Source organism: Hippoglossus stenolepis, chromosome 2 (genome assembly GCF_022539355.2).
Source record: "Hippoglossus stenolepis isolate QCI-W04-F060 chromosome 2, HSTE1.2, whole genome shotgun sequence".
NCBI lineage: Eukaryota > Metazoa > Chordata > Actinopteri > Pleuronectiformes > Pleuronectidae > Hippoglossus > Hippoglossus stenolepis.
Window position 1 is genome coordinate 8,667,029 of NC_061484.1, and position 17,191 is coordinate 8,684,219.

General features: G+C 41.2%; 2 protein-coding genes across 2 annotated transcripts; both read left to right on the forward strand.

Annotated features, from left to right (window-relative positions):
* Nucleotides 1-1,806: 1,806 nt before the first annotated feature.
* On the forward strand, nucleotides 1,807-6,818 carry cenpk (centromere protein K). Its single transcript, XM_035179832.2, has 10 exons — nucleotides 1,807-1,916; nucleotides 2,231-2,338; nucleotides 2,457-2,513; nucleotides 3,371-3,434; nucleotides 3,667-3,713; nucleotides 3,823-3,905; nucleotides 4,524-4,622; nucleotides 4,770-4,905; nucleotides 5,007-5,060; nucleotides 6,231-6,818. Exons 1-10 carry the CDS (start codon nucleotides 1,914-1,916, stop codon nucleotides 6,384-6,386), a joined length of 807 nt encoding a protein of 268 aa, XP_035035723.1. The 5' UTR covers nucleotides 1,807-1,913; the 3' UTR covers nucleotides 6,387-6,818.
* A 929-nt stretch (nucleotides 6,819-7,747) lies between these two features.
* Nucleotides 7,748-16,972, forward strand: LOC118122843 (stromal membrane-associated protein 1-like). Its single transcript, XM_035179735.2, has 10 exons — nucleotides 7,748-8,034; nucleotides 8,460-8,593; nucleotides 9,497-9,582; nucleotides 9,691-9,766; nucleotides 9,878-9,940; nucleotides 10,033-10,108; nucleotides 12,282-12,412; nucleotides 13,992-14,199; nucleotides 14,994-15,331; nucleotides 16,294-16,972. The coding sequence occupies exons 1-10, from the start codon at nucleotides 7,917-7,919 to the stop codon at nucleotides 16,426-16,428; spliced, it is 1,365 nt and encodes a 454-aa protein (XP_035035626.1). The 5' UTR covers nucleotides 7,748-7,916; the 3' UTR covers nucleotides 16,429-16,972.
* Nucleotides 16,973-17,191: the final 219 nt, after the last annotated feature.

Below are 17,191 nucleotides of genomic sequence, written 5' to 3' on the forward strand. Positions count from 1 at the left end.
GTAGCAGGAAGATCTGTCTCACAGCAGAAATGTCATCAGAGCTAATAATGCCATTTTCAGGACAATCATAGAATCATTGTCCCCTGGAGTCAGTTTTCACCCATACTGTGCAGCACTGCATTAGGTCGACTGTCCGGAACATTCAGACACCAGAATGACACCTCCTGCACACACTCACTAGCAGACCTCACTACACACACCCTCTAAACACCTACTGCACACACACACACACGCACGCACGCACGCACGCACGCACGCACGCACGCACGCACACACACACACACACACACACACACACACACACACACTGTGTTACTGGCTGCTGGGATTAATGCATGAGGGGGTCTGAGCATATTGCAGGAATCACTTTATGTGTACTATCTTACAATGCTGAATAAAAATAATGACAGTGTATTGATCTTTAACTTTCCCTCAAGTCATGCTGTCAGAATGTCACTTAACTTATTTAAGTTAAATGCAGGATGGGTTAGCCTATATAATATTGGATTCTTAGCCTACTGCTAATGCAAAAGTACCATAGGATAAAAGTAGTGCAAATAGCCTCAGACCATACAGACACATTACACAGCCAATACAGCCACTTACCCTGTGGCCAGAGATGCAGCTCACTCACAGCCAGGACTAGCAGAGCCATGTCGAGCTTTGTTCCGACATCCATCAGACTCATTAATGGCTGATCTATTATTTTGACACTTAATTTTGACACAATTGATTGTCTTTTTCTTACAATTACATTTATCAACTGTGCTTACCACTGTTGGTTTCTCTCTGGATGTCGTATGTGGTATGCAGTGGCATTATATGTGGATGATACGCACTGATGCTCTAATGAAGTTCCTTATGGATAAATACAATTATTTACAAATAAACACATCAGGAATTTTTTGTTGTTGTAATATATAAGATAGTCAAGCTTGTCTATGGTGTAAACATCATCTTTAGAGTAACCAGTGACTGTAGCTGTCAGATGTATTGTGGATAACGGCAGTTTTATGTTGTTTGTGTTTATGTATTTACAAACAACTGAGGGAACCAATTGTTTTATATTTAATCACCCATTTACCCAGAAAACAGCATTACTGTGGTGGAAAACTAACCTATTTGGTAGAGTCATGGTTTCAGACTTCCCCAAAGGTGGAGGAGACCCACTTTAAAATAATTCACGAGGTTTACCCGGCAGCCAAATTTCTTAAAAAGGGTTTAATTTTGAAGTGGACCCTTGTGCCTTGTATTAAGACGGACGAAACCTTAGAACCCTGTTATTTATTTATTTATTTTTTCAAGTCCTGTTTCTAACAAATTTTGGCTCGATATTACAAACTGTCACTTAAAGTAAACTACAACCTGACCTCTAACATTTCCCATATTCTTATCTATTTGGATTATCTAAACTCATCTGTTAGTTATCATGATAACATATCATCAGATTGTAGGAAAGTTCCAAGCCCTCTTTTGAATAGTTTATGAATGACTTTAAAATCATTTTGCTCATCGCTTGAGAGATTGCACAGATGTGAAGCAAATATGTTTTCTAAGGATATATGTCAATTCTTTTTATTTTGTTCCTAGCCCCTTGTGTAAGTGTTAGGTTTTCTGACCCATCTCTGGTCTAAATATCCCCTTTCATGTGTTTGAACATTCACACTGTCTCTGTCTGGACGTGTGTGATCTCTGTGAGCTTTTTCTGTGTTTGTGTATATTTGAACTTTAAAAAGTTGCAGACCTTCGCTGTTCATGGCACACTTGTGGACATCCCTCTCTGCAGTTGCGCGGTGCTGCGCAGCATCAGCTCCGCGCGCTGTCGCGGACGTGACGTCATCAACGTTGGCGGTATTTTGAAAAGGAGGCGCCTTGTTGTTGTCTTCCGCTCACAGGGGAACATTTCACAATCGATGGTAAGAAAACACGATATTGGACGAAGTCTTATGAATCGCGTAACGACACAGTAATGTAGAGTGTGATATGTTCCTATTCGTGAATGAGAATATTTGCTCCGTTAACGTAAACTCACACATTTTCATTTCTCCGCCGTGAATTGCGGACAGCTAAGACCTAACACACGCGCCAACTTTCCCTGTGACATGGACATTGTGGTAAAAACAACACTTACCTTATCTGCTTATTGTGTGTGTGTGTGTGTGTGTGTGTGTGTGTGTGTGTGTGTGTGTGTGTGTGTGTGTGTGTGTGTGTGTGTGTGTGTGTGTGTCAGGCTGAGCTGGGGGCAGCTGAACATGCAGCAGCAGCAGGAGAGCTGTCAGACGCTGCTCAGGCTGAGCTGCTGGAGCTGTGTGAGGAGCAGTTCTCTCAGCTGGAGAAGGTAAGAAGCTTTAACCTGAACACACACACACACACACACACACACACACACACACACACACACACACACACACACACACCGACCCTTCACTGTGACCAACTGTGTCTCTGTGCCGCAGCTTCAGAATGAGATCATACTGTCTGAACCAGATTACTGCGAGAACCCACAGGAGCAGGTGAGAAGACTTTACATTTTCATTTATTAACTTTATTAACGATTCTCTGCAGCACCATCCTAATGTCTCTGTCCTTTTTAAGGAAATATATAAGCTTGCTAAAACTTCACAATTATGTTTTTGATAGGGGTTAAATGTAGTGGTTAAATGTTTCTTGTCCACCCTTGCACATTTTGTTTCCCAGTGCACTACGTGTACAGTTTAACTCTATTGTGCATAGTGGTCACACTTATTTTGCTAGTTTCTGGTAATCTGTTGTTAATTGTTTGTTTGTGTACATACACTGAGTCCTAGGGGAATTATTTGATTCTCTTATTTTATTCCAAAGGGCTATGATATTTAGTTTGGTGTCATATATGAAAATAAGCTAGAACCAGGAAGTATTGGACATTTCTGCTTAAAAAGATGCTCGTCATCATGTTGACGTTGTGACTCAATGCTAGTACTTGTAATAGTAGTAGTGCACGCGCACACACACGTGGATGAAGATTCACACACTTGAATTCAAATTGGTTTTGTTTGTTTTTGTTTCCAAACTGGATTTGGAGCAGTGAGGGATATTTTTTTTAAACCAAGATACCACTAAACTTTATAAGTAGCAACACTTAAAAACATGCTCAAACCTTCTCACTGCAGCAGGTCAGAGGATGACAAAACCTTTTGGTTCCAAAGATGTTGAGGGTGGTCAGAAGGTCGTCCAATAACCACAGGGTTGGGTGTCTGAAAATTTGTTTGTCAGTCTTAAAATATAACATTAATGCATATAAATAATTGAATAGTCAATCAACCATTTAATAACCTGTAAATGTTTTGTGTTTGTCTGTTGTTTTTACCATGTGAATATTCATCTACAATAGTCAGTGAATCGACTGATTGCAACAGAAGCTGAACTGAAGCAGTGGCAGGCAGTGGAGCCTAAATGTAAGTCCTTCATCAACACTGATCTAACCATGTTGTAAGTGTTTACAACTGCCTCAGTTTTATGCCAGTTAAAATGGTGCATCACTGTTTAATCACGCAATCGAAGTTTAGTTCAGGTGTTGTGTCCATATCATCTCCCATTTCAAATCTCATGTTAAATATGCTACATCCAATGTGTGATATGACCAAATTTACATATGTATAATGAATTAACTTATTTTGTGTCTTTTAGTGCTGGCAGCGAATTCAGAGGTTTTACTCGAAGCTGGAAAAGAGGAGGTGTGTTTATGTATAAACTGCAACATTTAAGATACATTGTCTCACTAAAATAGCATAAATAAATGACTGGAGTAATGCAATCCCCTTTTCTCACTGTTGTTTTTCACAGATGCTCAAGCTGTGTTCTGAACTTGAGATGGTTGCTTCCTGCTACAAAGCAAAGACAGACAAACTGAGAGAGACCAAACAACTGTATGTAATATTTTTTACAACCACACTTCAGGTCCGGTCTTGAATCCTGTTCAGACCTGGTATTAACATTTGTCCCAAGAGATCCGATCTTCTGTGACCACTTGTCATCGGATCTCACTTCCCTGCTCTATATGCAAATAATCACGAATGTCATTTGTGTTTGCAAAAAAAACAAATTGTGTTTCTACCCAGTCTGAGTTTACAGAGTTCACAATGTTTGTGTGTGCAGAGTAAAGAGGAGCTGAGTGAATCTATGAGCTGTGCACAGCCCTGCTAGGAAAGACATTTGAAATGAAAATAGATCAGTGATTGATGTTGTAGCCACAAACAAATCAATGTATGGGATCTGAGAAGAGTAAAAACGCTTTTGATTTTTTGTTGAAGTCAGCGGAGTAGTATGTGGCCCAGGATGGGACACATTGAGGATACATACATTTTGGAGCGTTCAGACCTGTAGAGTAGACCACTTGTGATTGGATAACTCAGGACAGATGTTAATACCTGGTCTGAACTGGGTCACAGATCACGTAAATGCTTTTCAGTTGTGATTTCAGCAGAGGTTTTTCTTTTGTTTTGCTCTGTTTATTGCTTTGAACGTTTTGTGTTTGTGTTTCTTAGTGAACTGAAGTGGTTGGAGGAGAAGAAACAGGTGCTAATAGCGGCCAGTGATCACGCTGAACGACTTCAAATGGACAAGGAGAAAATATCAGAGCAGAGGTGAGCATGGTGGCAAAGTCACACAGAACCAGAGGACTCCACGCTATGAGGTGCATCTCCTCCAGAGGCGGCACAGCATGTGAAGTGCAGTAGGAATGTGGGAAGAGGATAATTATGTAAAAAATAATTGAAACATGCATTCCACAGTGTACTGCTGGACACTAAGGCCAAAATCCAGAAAATGAAGGTGTACCAGGAGAGGTTGATGGAGTGTCTGGGGGACGTCCTGGAGAAGCATGTTCCTCTCCCTCAGATTGAATCCAGTACAAACAGGAAGAAGAAGGTGCAGTGGCCTGTGTTGTGTTGTCATGACTGACTGAGCATTTACAGACTATCAACATGTGAATGTCTGTGCTGCTTACAATCGTTTGTTTTCATTTTCAGAACATTGAACTGGGGATAAATGAAAACTTGATTTCACTTAATGAAATCCTGGAGGTCAGTTTTCGTGCACCACATAATAAGAATTGAATTGAGTTTTTGTAAAACCATCTAATATTAAGATTTGTTAATCCTAACAGATGCTTACCCCAGTTTTATTCTGATGAGGGATTTGAAGACCTTTTCAGAGATAATTATTTGAACAACAGAGCCACGAGGGCAAATACATTTTTCACCCTGACTTTAATGAGTTTTGTTATTCTGTGAGGATAAGAGGAAATAGTAAGAGGAACATGCTGCCCACATAAAAAAAATACCTTAGCCGAGACTCACGCCCTAACTTGCCTTGTTAAAGAAAGTGAGAAAACAAAACCAGGACCCATCTCCTTAAAGGTCCAGTGTGTAAAATATAGGTAAAAGGGTTCTACAGGCAGAAATTGAATATAAAATAATCCTAGTGATGTGTTCACTAGTGTGTTTTATTTAAATTGTACAAATTGTTGTTTTCTTTACCCTAGAATGGGCCCTTTATATTTAAATACTTTATATTTACATCGGGAGCGGCTCCTCTCTATGGAGGCCACCGTGTTCTTTACAGTCGTCCAAACTGGATAAACTAAACAAGTTTTCATGAAAACTGAAGGCTACTGATGGTTCCCCAGTTGTGCAGATCGTTTAATTTTAATACTGTATTGGTATTTTTATTTTTCACAACAGTTCTAAAAAACTAAAAAAACAAGTATGTTGTGATGCACCTGTGGTAGCTGTTGAATGGTGCGGTATTTTACAATAATAAACACCATGTCTATACTTTAGTTGTTTATATTTCCTATAGAGATATAGAGTCATACTCCCATCCCTATCATCCCTTGATTACAGCTCTACAGACAGTCAGACACAGTCACATTTTGCTTCAGAATGATAAGGGGTTAAGGGTGTGGGCACCAACCATATCAACTCCCTGCACTCCACATATAGTCCAATAATGAATGTGTGTAGTATGTCATAGTAATTCTCAGCCACAAATATAGCTGAGTATGTGGCAATGACGCATACCATTTAAACATAAATATCCTTTATTTAGGTGTGAGGCAGCTCCCTTGTCATCTCTCTCCTTCTCCTGTCTAAGTGTAGTGTTTTCTGTTTCACTGAAAAAGTTATCATCTTGCACTATGATTGTAGACGTGCTTAACCCAAGTCTCACCTCTATCTCCTGTTCCCCCGAAGGTGCTCATGAACAAGGTCCTGAGCACACCACACGACACCTATGTGACGATAGATGACACATTCTGGCCACCGTACATAGAGATGCTTCTCCGCTATGGGATTGCAGTGAGGCACCAGGAGAATCACTTCAAGATCCGCCTGGAGACCTTCTTTTAGGGCAGTGGTGCATTAGCCATCTCGGGCACCATTTGTATGTCTTTCTAATTCCAGTCTCCTTGTACAGTGCTGCTGTTGTGTATGTATATTGTGTGTGTGTGTGTGTGTGCGTGTGCGTGTGTGCGCGTGTGTGTGCATTTCAAAGATAGCATTTTATGAATTGCCCATTTAGGCTTTATACAAGTAGGTTTTATGTTAAGATCCTGTTTGTATGTACAGAATAACCATGGACTCTTTTACATTTAACACTCAATTAGTAATAAACAATGTATAGTATGTAAGTGTTTATCAGTGTCCTTGAAATTCTTATGTTCAGTTTTATTTAGAGTGTACAACACGTTTGAGGCCTACAGATATACCTGTATATATGTACAAGTTATTCATTAGATTGTTTATATTTTCTTGTTCATATTCAATAAACTTTGGAGCTGATGTGATGCTATATTGCATTCATAGGATGATTATCTTCTCATTATTAATATGAGCAACCAGCAGAAATTCAATTTAATGTTATGTGTATAGCACCATATCATAACGTACATAATCTCAAAGCACTTAGGTCGAGAATTTACAATAGAATAGAGAAACACAACAGTTCCCCCTCTAGAACCAGACTCACTGGGCGGCCATCTGCCTCTACCGGTTCTGTTAAGTGGAGAAGACATTAGGAAAAGAGGAGTTAGTTCCTGCTGCAGTTCTCGTGAGAACTTGTGATAGCTGCAGTTACTGCAGCAGGAACTAGGAGGAGGATAACAGCAGACGTCTAGGAAAAAAAACACAGAGTAAATGATGCTGTTTCGAGTCAAGTTTGAATGTCGGGGCTTACGGACACTTGTATGACACCACAGGCGCAGTATGGAGGCGATTTATGTTTTTTTCTGTTTTTATACGTTTGAAGAAGGAGTCCCCAATTACCTCAATTTTAATTGGATTTGGCTGCAATGTTGTTTACCCCTGAAACTCATTTCGTGGACTCAAACACTTCACCCACCCCTCCATCGGCAATAATGAGGGAATTTTCATTTTTGGGGTAACTATGCCTTTAAGCTCCATAGGACTGGTTGTTATAACAAAATTAATAAAATGATATTTATAGATGTAATGATTTTATCAATGATAGTAGCACCTGTTGATGAAGTTAGACTAACACTAATAATAATACTATAATAATAGTTGAGTGATCTGCAGCTCTGGAGTCTGAGAGAGAGAGAAATGTCTCCAGTAAATGTATCACTTACAAAGAGCTGATAAACTCATGATGGTTTTTTGATAAAAAATGGAAAAACTTAATTCACAAAAAAAAAACACCGTGCGTCAGACGACGTCAGCACCGTCGTCCAATCCGGTGCCGACGCCGCGTCAGCTCTCGAATTCCTGTGGGCGGAGACTGGATTCCGGTTCCGGGTGTTTTCATTTCCCTACTCGGAGGCGTCCGGTCCTCTGATTATGGTCTTTTACCAGAAACGACTTTCGATCGACTGATTCTCGCAGATCTCTCCTCGTCGATAACGTCCCGCCGCCGCCGCGAACATGGCGACCCGCTCGGAGAGAGAGAAGGCCCTGAAACTGAACGAGCAGCACCAGGCCATCCTGTCCAAAATGCTGAGGGAGGAAGACAACAAGTACTGCGCCGACTGCGAGGCGAAAGGTGCGACGTTCACCCCGTCGACTCGTTATTTCCTCTCTTCCTCCACAGAGTTCACACTTTCACTCTGAATCCGCCGCTAACGCCGAGGAGCGACACAACATATGCGTTGAATAGCCTGGCTAAGCTAACCCGCTAGTTTGCTACTGGCTCAGGTCAGTCAGCTGACACCTCTTCCCCCTGAGCTAAACTAAGTGGCTAACCAGCGAGCTAACTTCTCTAAACCAACATAAGCTTCCGGCAGCGTCTCTGCCCCGCCGCCTCCAGCACCGCAGGCTCCGGGTGTTACAGGCGTCTAACTGCCGGTGGTAGCTCCTCCGCTGAAACCACACAGTGATCTCCATGTTGGCTGTTTAATAAAGAGTTCAGAGACTGTATGTTTCTCCATTTAAAACAAAATCCCCTTTGTTGTGTTTTTTCCTCGCCAGGTCCAAGATGGGCATCCTGGAATCTGGGAGTGTTCATGTGCATCCGATGTGCGGGCATCCACAGAAACCTGGGAGTGCACATATCCAGAGTGAAGTCAGTCAACCTGGACCAATGGACCTCAGAGCAGATCCAGGTACTGTTTACTCGTTGATAAGACAAGATCAACATCGTTCATCCATGTTGGGGAAATCCACTTGTAGCAGCAGGTAGTCTAAATGAGAGATCAGTAGAATAGACAAAAGAATTGAGAATAAAAAATAGAAAAATTACATTCAAATATGGAGAATATGAACATTATATGCACACTTTTTATACTGCGTGGTTGTGACTCAAGGGGTAGAGCCGGTCGTCCACTAACCAGAAGGTTGCAGGCTTTTCAGTTCCTCAAACCTGTTACCATTTCCACTTTCAGGATGTAATCCCAGTATAGGGCACAGTTTACACCGACTCCCTAGTGTGGATCGAGTGTCCTCCCTTTCCCATGACGCAACTTGATAGCCTGCTAGGCTGCCGCATCAGCTCATTTGGACGTTACCATAATTACCAGTTTTCATCTTGCAAATAACCATTAATGAGGCTATTCAAGTCATAAGTTCAACTGTGAAGTACGTTTTCTGAAAGCTTCTATATAAACCCCAACTTTTTAATACAAGAGTGTTTGGCAGATATTAATGACTCACATCAGACAGGGTAGTTTGACCCAAATTTGAGAATCTCTCCCATCTTCACCCTCCAGCCTTCCACCAGCCCTGCACAGTATACAGTACACTCACCTCTCACAAACTCCACACCCCTGGTTTGCAACACAAGCTTTCCCCAAATGTGTCAAGCCAAGATAACAAAAAAACTGTGATACACCATCAGGGCTATTTTCTCATCCGTCAGAAAGCTTCTTTTTTTTCACTGGCTTAGCAGGACGAGTGATGATGAGCAAACTAATAAACTCAGAGTGGATAACCCCTTTAAATATTTCAGTGGGCCTTCATGAAAAGTTTCCCTCTTCTTATTAACCCTTCTGTCTTTCCTTTTATTTCAGAGTATACAGGATATGGGTAACACCAGGGCCAGGAAGCTTTATGAGGCCAACCTTCCAGATAGTTTCAGAAGACCTCAAACAGACCAGTATCCTTCATCCCAGAGCACATGCACGTGAAAAAAGTGAAATGATGTAGAAAGTCATTTGTTTTAAGTTTGTATGTTGCTTATTTTTCCTTTTAACTCTGACCCCAGAGCAGTGGAATTCTTCATCAGGGATAAATATGAGAAGAAGAAATATTACAGCAAGAATGTGACCAATGGGAGCAGTGTAAGTACAAACAAGTGTTCCATATTTTAACATGAAGTTGATTAAGCTCCTCCATCAATGTTTTTCATGTTTATGTCTGTGGTTCATGTTGAGTTTCTTTTGTGTTTTCAGCCTAAAGACAGCAAGAAAGAGAGGGAGCCAGAAAGAGGAACCAAGGTGTCATCCTACACCAAGGTATCAGAACACATCACCTTTTGAATAGATGGATGGACATGCTCCTCTGCACTGTCTTTGACCCATTCTGACGATTTTTTATTTTTTTAAAGAGTGAAGAGTCCAGGCCAGTTCCCAAAATCAGCCCCTCAAAGACTTTAGAACCTGCTGTGAACCTACTAGGCCTTGGTGAGTGTCATTTACCTGAAACTAAAAACAATCGGACATAAACAGTGTGACTGGGATATTTCCCATGGAGTGAGGCAGACTATGACCTCAACCTGTAATTGTTGACATAACAAATGACTGGACAAACTCGTTGAGCCGGTTGTTACATGTTTATGGACTTGGGTTGGCATGTATTTCTCGATTATTGGTCCTTATTTACTATAGGAACAACAGTGTATTTATATAGGATGGGTTTAGGTTGACTTACACTGTTTGGGTGTAGCATGTTGGTGTTGTGTTCTGCCTCAGATTGTGTACCACTGTTCCCTCACAGCAGAGGAGGGCTGCACTGGGCTGTGATACTGTGGTTCAGGATTCAGCCGGGGCCAAACCCTGACTGTCCCCCACAGGATTGATCCAGTCTGATGGTAGCACGAGTGCACCTCATGTGCAACAAAAAACAAATGACAGAGAAGTTCCCGCGTGTAAGAGAACAGCATTGAATTTGAGTGACACTAGAGGGTACACTCACAGTTGGAGCTGAAACTACGAGGTCTGGCTGTCTGTGTGGATGGTAAAAACTACATGGACTGGAGGACAAGTTTGCAAGAGGGAGAATGAGCATATAATGAGCAAATAGCATTGCAGACAGCTTTACAAGCAAACAACGGCGCAAACAACGGCGCAAACAACTACCCTAGGGATCTCTTATGCTATTAAGAGAAGCATCAATTTTCTTGTGGGTCATTATAAAACGGTGGCAGGACAAATTAGAACATGGTGGGCAGCCACGGCTAAGATAATGGGTAGGAAACACTGCTGTCCCCGTCTTCAGTTTGTGTTGTCACTGTACAGGCTGGTTTATTGTCCCCAGTGCAAGGGTGCACACATTAGAAATGACGTCTTGCCATCTTTTGTGTTGAGTGTGAGAGCTGCAATACTTTGTTGTGCTCCTCAGAACCCATAAATGCCTCTGTGCAAGCTTTTAGTTTGCACGCGATCTACAGAGGCCTTGGCCACGGTGTCTTGTGCGAGTATAAACAAGTTTTAAACATGTTGATGCGTATTAATCAGGCAATTGACTTCAGAGATCTTCTTTAAAAGGCTGACTGTGTTCCTCTTTCAGATCGTTATTAGTGCCTGTGTAACACAGGAAGTGTGTGAGTGTACATTCCCTTTCCCCTTAAAGACAGAACCCTCACGGATCTGGGATCTGCTGAGCTGTAATGAAGTCTGCTGTTCTTTTAAGTTTCGGCTAATGCAAACTATATAAGTCCCCCCCACTGCTTTGCATTAACTTTCTACCAGTAAACCACCATTATCCAGAGGAAGTGCCACAGCTGCTGACTCACGCACCATAGAGAAGTTTCTTCCTGTTTCACTTTCAATGCGGGTGTACACCTTTTTAGTGCTTTTATTTTGGAGGATCAGTGTTAAATATCACAAAGAAAGAAGACAAAATAATTTCCAGTGATGGCACAGCACAGTCATCTTAATCCTATGAAACAGTGGCGAGTGAGGTCATTTTGGTTTTTATAATTTAGGTTTGCTCATGGATCCACTGCTGGGTCAGTTTTTCAGTGCTTAGTTGTTATGTGGGTATTTCTGTCTGGACATATATCTGTTTACATCTGCTGTTTTTCATAAACTACATGTTATTGTTTTCATTGTATTTGATTTGTGTCCTGTCTTTTAAATGCAACAGCTCTGGTGTTAGTAATTAAACGACAACACTTCATTATAGCTGTTTCATTTACAATGTTGAGATAATGGCGTTTCTGCCACTGATTGGCATGGAGGGGTTTTGCAATGTTTGGATGGGAGGTTTATTTTTATTTTTGTTTTGTGGCTGATGAGCTACTATGGGTAAGCTGATTAATTTTTTATGGACTAACCATTATCCTCACTGTGTTGGCAGTTGTACAGCAGTGGGAGGGCACTGCAGTTAAATAAATACAAATGGTACACAGTCCACCTCAGTAAACAGGAGATCTGTTGGTTTGAAACCACTTTTCTCTGCAGTTAGAGGTTGTATTAGGATTTAATATATGATTTTTCATAAGTTCTTAGTAGATGCAGGTAGAATATCATTGAGAATCAGTGAATTATGCTGAATTCTTACAGTGTTGCCTTTCCTAATGATGTATGGTTATGTTACACCTGTAAAACCAGTTTTTTTCCTTTTCTTACACAGACGCACCAACAGCTGCATCAGCTAACAATGGTAGCACGAGCACAAGCCAGAACAACAATGACCTGGATATATTCGGCCCCATGGTATCCAACCCCCTCCCCTCGTCCTCATCCGCTGCTCAGTTTCCTCAGGTAAAACCAAACAATAACTCCCAAGTCCAGATTCAAATATTGCTCAGCGGGGTTGAACATTAATGGTTGTCTTGGTGTAAAAACCAAAATTAAATGTGTGATAAAAAATAAAAAGTCAAATGATTATCAGCAGCAGGGTTGGGCCACAGGACGGCAACAACCCAGATGGATGGCCTCAAATGGAATACAGGCACAAACGCAATAACGAAAATAAACCCAGCAAATCAGGTTTATTGACTTAACATTCAAAATTACGCTGCAGCCAATAATCATTTACACTAGCCATTCATTTATTGATTATTATTTTTCCAAAAATGGTGATACATGCTCAAATCAAGTCCTCCGAAGCACATCTTTTCTGACCAACACACACCAAACACATTTACAACGGTAGAAGCAGAGAAAAGCAGCAAACCCTCATATTTGAGAGGAGCAATATGTATTTATAACAAACATTTTAAACAATGATGATGTTCTGATGTTTGACAATATAATTTATAGACTCATTTTCCCCTTTTTTAAATAGTTTCCTGTGCTCTTGTTCGGGCTGCCCATGTTTACATCTACCCAACTGAAAAATCTCTGCAGGAAGTTTTTTCTGTCTTTTGTTGTAAATTACCCCATTGCATCGTAACCAAGCAAATTTCTTTTATTTAGTCTTATTACTGAAGTTGAGCCCTTTGACTGTAGTAACTGGGCTTCACAGAGAGAGAGATATACAGGGGCGAAAGATGGTGTGTGTGTGAGACAGACAGACAGATGAAGAATAAAACCAGACCTTTGTGTTGTATGAAATATAAACTCATGGTGCTACTTAACTGTGTCTTGGCACAGGTACTGCGACTAAAATAACTTGTGCGATGTTGGGGATTTAATTAACCTTTTTTATGGCTGAACAAGCTACGACCAGGCCACAGCTGAATTATGGGATGTTATTGTGCAGCACAGACAATTATCACTCCATTTATTACTGGATAAAATGTGGAAACCATCCTGTTAATTTTGGCTAAATACAGCTCATGGCTGTTTGCCCATGTATGACAACCAGGTCCAAAAAACGGCCCAGACTCACAGTTATTCTAGTGTGTGGTCTCTGTAAACAGATTGTGCATGTGAGTATGAAGAATCTGTGAGGAACTAGACTTTTGGATGGAAAGGCTTCTGCTTTCCATTTCTAATTTGACCAATCGCGTTTAAGCAGGTTTTGGTTGCCTGCAGGTAAACAGTCCGTGTGTAGAGCAGAGGCGGAACACAATGACCGAAAATGCATCAGCTCTGTACTTTTTCATTTATCTACGTTCATAAAGAGATAGCTGCTAATAGAGAGTAGCCAAAATGTCGACTGGACCTACAAAAAGTATCACTGTTTGTGTTTGAGGAAATTCAAAGATTTCCACCTAAAAGCTTTGAGACCATACGTAAAAAGGACTAATTGATTTTATATCTAGTTTTGCTGTGTGATGTTTTGTATTTATTATAAACAGTTAAAGTAATTATTTTATGGGGTTAACTCATTAAATCCGATTTTTCATCACCAAAACCGATGATGGTAACCTCTGGATTTTCTTCCTCCCTCCAGGTGAGCTCCAGTAACGCTGCCAGCACTCCAACACAAGCTCCCGCAGCAGGAGTGGGAGCCAGCTCTGCGTCGGGGCAGGGAGAGCTCGATCTGTTCAGCGACAGCAGTAGCACCACTAAAACAGACGACACGGTCAAGAAGCCCCTGTCCAAGGACTCCATCCTGTCCCTCTATGGAACCAACAGCATGTCCCACCCGCAGCCCACTGGTGAGAGCTGCATTCGTCTGAAATTCATCAACACACAAGTTGATGTGAAATACCGCTGTATAAACCACCATGCACTGCCACGTATTTTTAAAATGACGGTTACATTTTTACATCACAAAGGGCTCAAGGGGTCCAGGCCTACAAAAACAAAACCTTTTTAATAGCTTGAGAAAAATATCAAAAAAACCTTTTCCATAGGCAAAGAAGCCTCTCAAATATAAAATGTTGTCCTATATACCAGAAGTTTGACTGTTTGTCTTAAATAAGCAATATTTTAATTTAAATAAGGAACTTTCTGGTCACATTTAGGTTGTTCCCAAAAAATTGCTGCGATTTAATACCCAGCCCTGGTTTCCTCTGTTTGAACCATTCTGCTCTGTGGTCGCTGGACACGCACATAACAACGATTTATCATCAGTTGTTTAGTGAATAAAGCCACGGTCTGTTTTTCTCAGCTGCAGATTGAATCTCTGCTTGTCCGTCCATGTACCTTTCTTCTTAGTGTTTTTTTAGCTTTGCCTTCTCTCCTCTCAGCTGTGGTGACATATTTTTTTTGCCAAGCGACATCACTTGAATGGTTTCCAGACAGAGCAAATAGTATTTTCCAACTCGATACCACCGAATTTTCCCAATACTTCTGCCTGAAATACAAACAAATGTGTCTCAAACATATTATTATACAGCCAAATATTTAACATGCTCTGGAAATCAGCCTCATCTTACACATAAAGATACTGGGATGTAGTATTAGTGTGCATAACGTTCTTCCCTCTTTTTCCTACGTCTTCCCTCAGCTGGCATGTTCATGGGCCCCTCCCAGATGCAGTTTCCTGTCCAGGCCCCTGCTGGTTATCAGGCCTTCCCCGGCATGGGCACAGCTATGCCATCCACAACCGTCATGGGTGCCATGATGGCTCAGAGCGGTGCAGCCATGATGGGGCCCAGTCCGGGCATGATGGTCGGGATGACAATGACCAACGGCTTCATGGGAAATGCGCCCGCCACTGGTGTGATGGGTATGGCCCCGAGAATGATGGGACCACAGGGCGGTGCGATGCCTGCAGGCATGGTGCCTGCTCAGGGCATGTACGCCATCCAGCCCGGGCAGCAGGCTCAGTGGAACATGGGTCAGGTACGGATACACTGTCACTGCAGCTCTCATGAGATTATGTAACAAACAAGCAACTCAACAGTAAATCTTGTATTGTCGGGTTGTGTCAGGTGTTTGAAACTTCTCTAACACGTGTGACCGCACCCAGCTGTGGTGATGCATTGCACAATGGTGCATTGTGAGAGGCCATACTGTACTGGGCGGGGGCAAAGCATTTATCCACCGCTAGATGGCAGCACAAGCATGATTTTAGAATTGGAGCTGCATCACAAATCCCCACTCCATTCATTATCTTTCCAGCTTATCCTGTAGAGTTCATTAGCGTCTTGCAGGTTTTTTTTTTTTTTTTTAAGGTACATTTTGTTATAAAGGTTTTAAACAGCACCAGGAATGTCTTAAAAAACAAAAATAACCTTTTCTGACTTTGGGTGAAGTTTAAAGAGTTGTGACTTTTTGCAGTCTGACATCCAATGGCATATCAATTCCTTGGCAGAAATATTCACACTCACTCACACAGTTGTCTTTAAACGTAGCAAAACTGCAAAAGTACATTTTAAATTTTCTTTATATTAACTACAATAAGAAGCTAAATATCTACAAACCTTGTGCCCTTATCAGCCAGGTGCTAAACCAACAAAAAGTATGATTTCTCATTCATTTGCCAGACACACCTTCCATTTTATCTAACGTCTTTTTCTTTACCTTCACTACCTTTTCAAAATAAAAGTATATTGTATCTCCTACCATCACTACCATTTCAAAATAAAAGGACCAGACTTCAATAGTGCATCTGTCTGCATCGGTCATTTACAGGCAAAATGTGTGAATATATTCAAATATATGATTAATTTGGATAATCATGTCTCAATATATCTTGAGACCGTGCTCTCTACTCTTCAGTACAAGTTAGCGTCATAAATCAGTTATTGTATGTTTCATCGATGTTAATTTTCCAGTGTTGCTCCTCTGTCTAACATCTGCAGATGAACCAGCAGATGTCAGGGATGACTCTGAACGGTGCAGGAGGTCAGATGACCTTTGGCCAGCCTCAGTCAGCCATGGGTGGTTGGGCAGCAGCTGGATCAGGCCAGACTCTGAGCACACAGCTATGGAAGTGAGCCTTGGAGCGGGTCGATGGTCGGGCAGAGTAAGAGTCGAGGTTGCAGAAAGTGCAAATGTATATCTTGTGCTTCTCTGTGCTTCACTATGAACTGATGCCTATCTCCATCACAGACCAGCCTTCAGAACATGAAAATTGTATCTCGTTTTTTTCCCCCTCCTTCTCCCTCTCTCTGTCTCTCTTTCTCTCTATTGTGTGAGTGAATTGGGAGTCATGCAGGATTACAGCCTGGCAGTTTCTGCCTGTCGTATGGTTTTTGAACATAACTTTTATTTTCCTTTTTTGGAAAAGAAAAACTACAAGGAGATAACAGTCCCAACAAAAATGATATCGACATATCAGAAAAGCTGCAGGACCAGTTACACAAGCTTTTATTGTATCACTGTATCATTATAAGATTATAGAACATTTAAATGAATCATATTTAAAGGGAGAAGATATGACTCTTCTAGTCTCAGTACTGCTCCCAAATGTACAGCGCTGTATAACCTTCTTTTAAAGTACTTGTGGTTCCCCTATAAAATTAAAGTGATAATAAATCATATGCTTTGATGTGTCTATCATTCAACTGTTGTGCTTGTTAAAAGGCTGGAAACTATGAAACTGTTAATGAGGGTTGGTGTTAATATGAAGGTCTTTATCTCACTTGTGCTAATGCAAAACTGGGGTCGTGAGAGAGAGGAGGACGGTCACAAGATGAATTCCAGAAGTCTAATACAATTTAAAAAATATCTTGCAGGATCGTATTCTAGCCATACCTT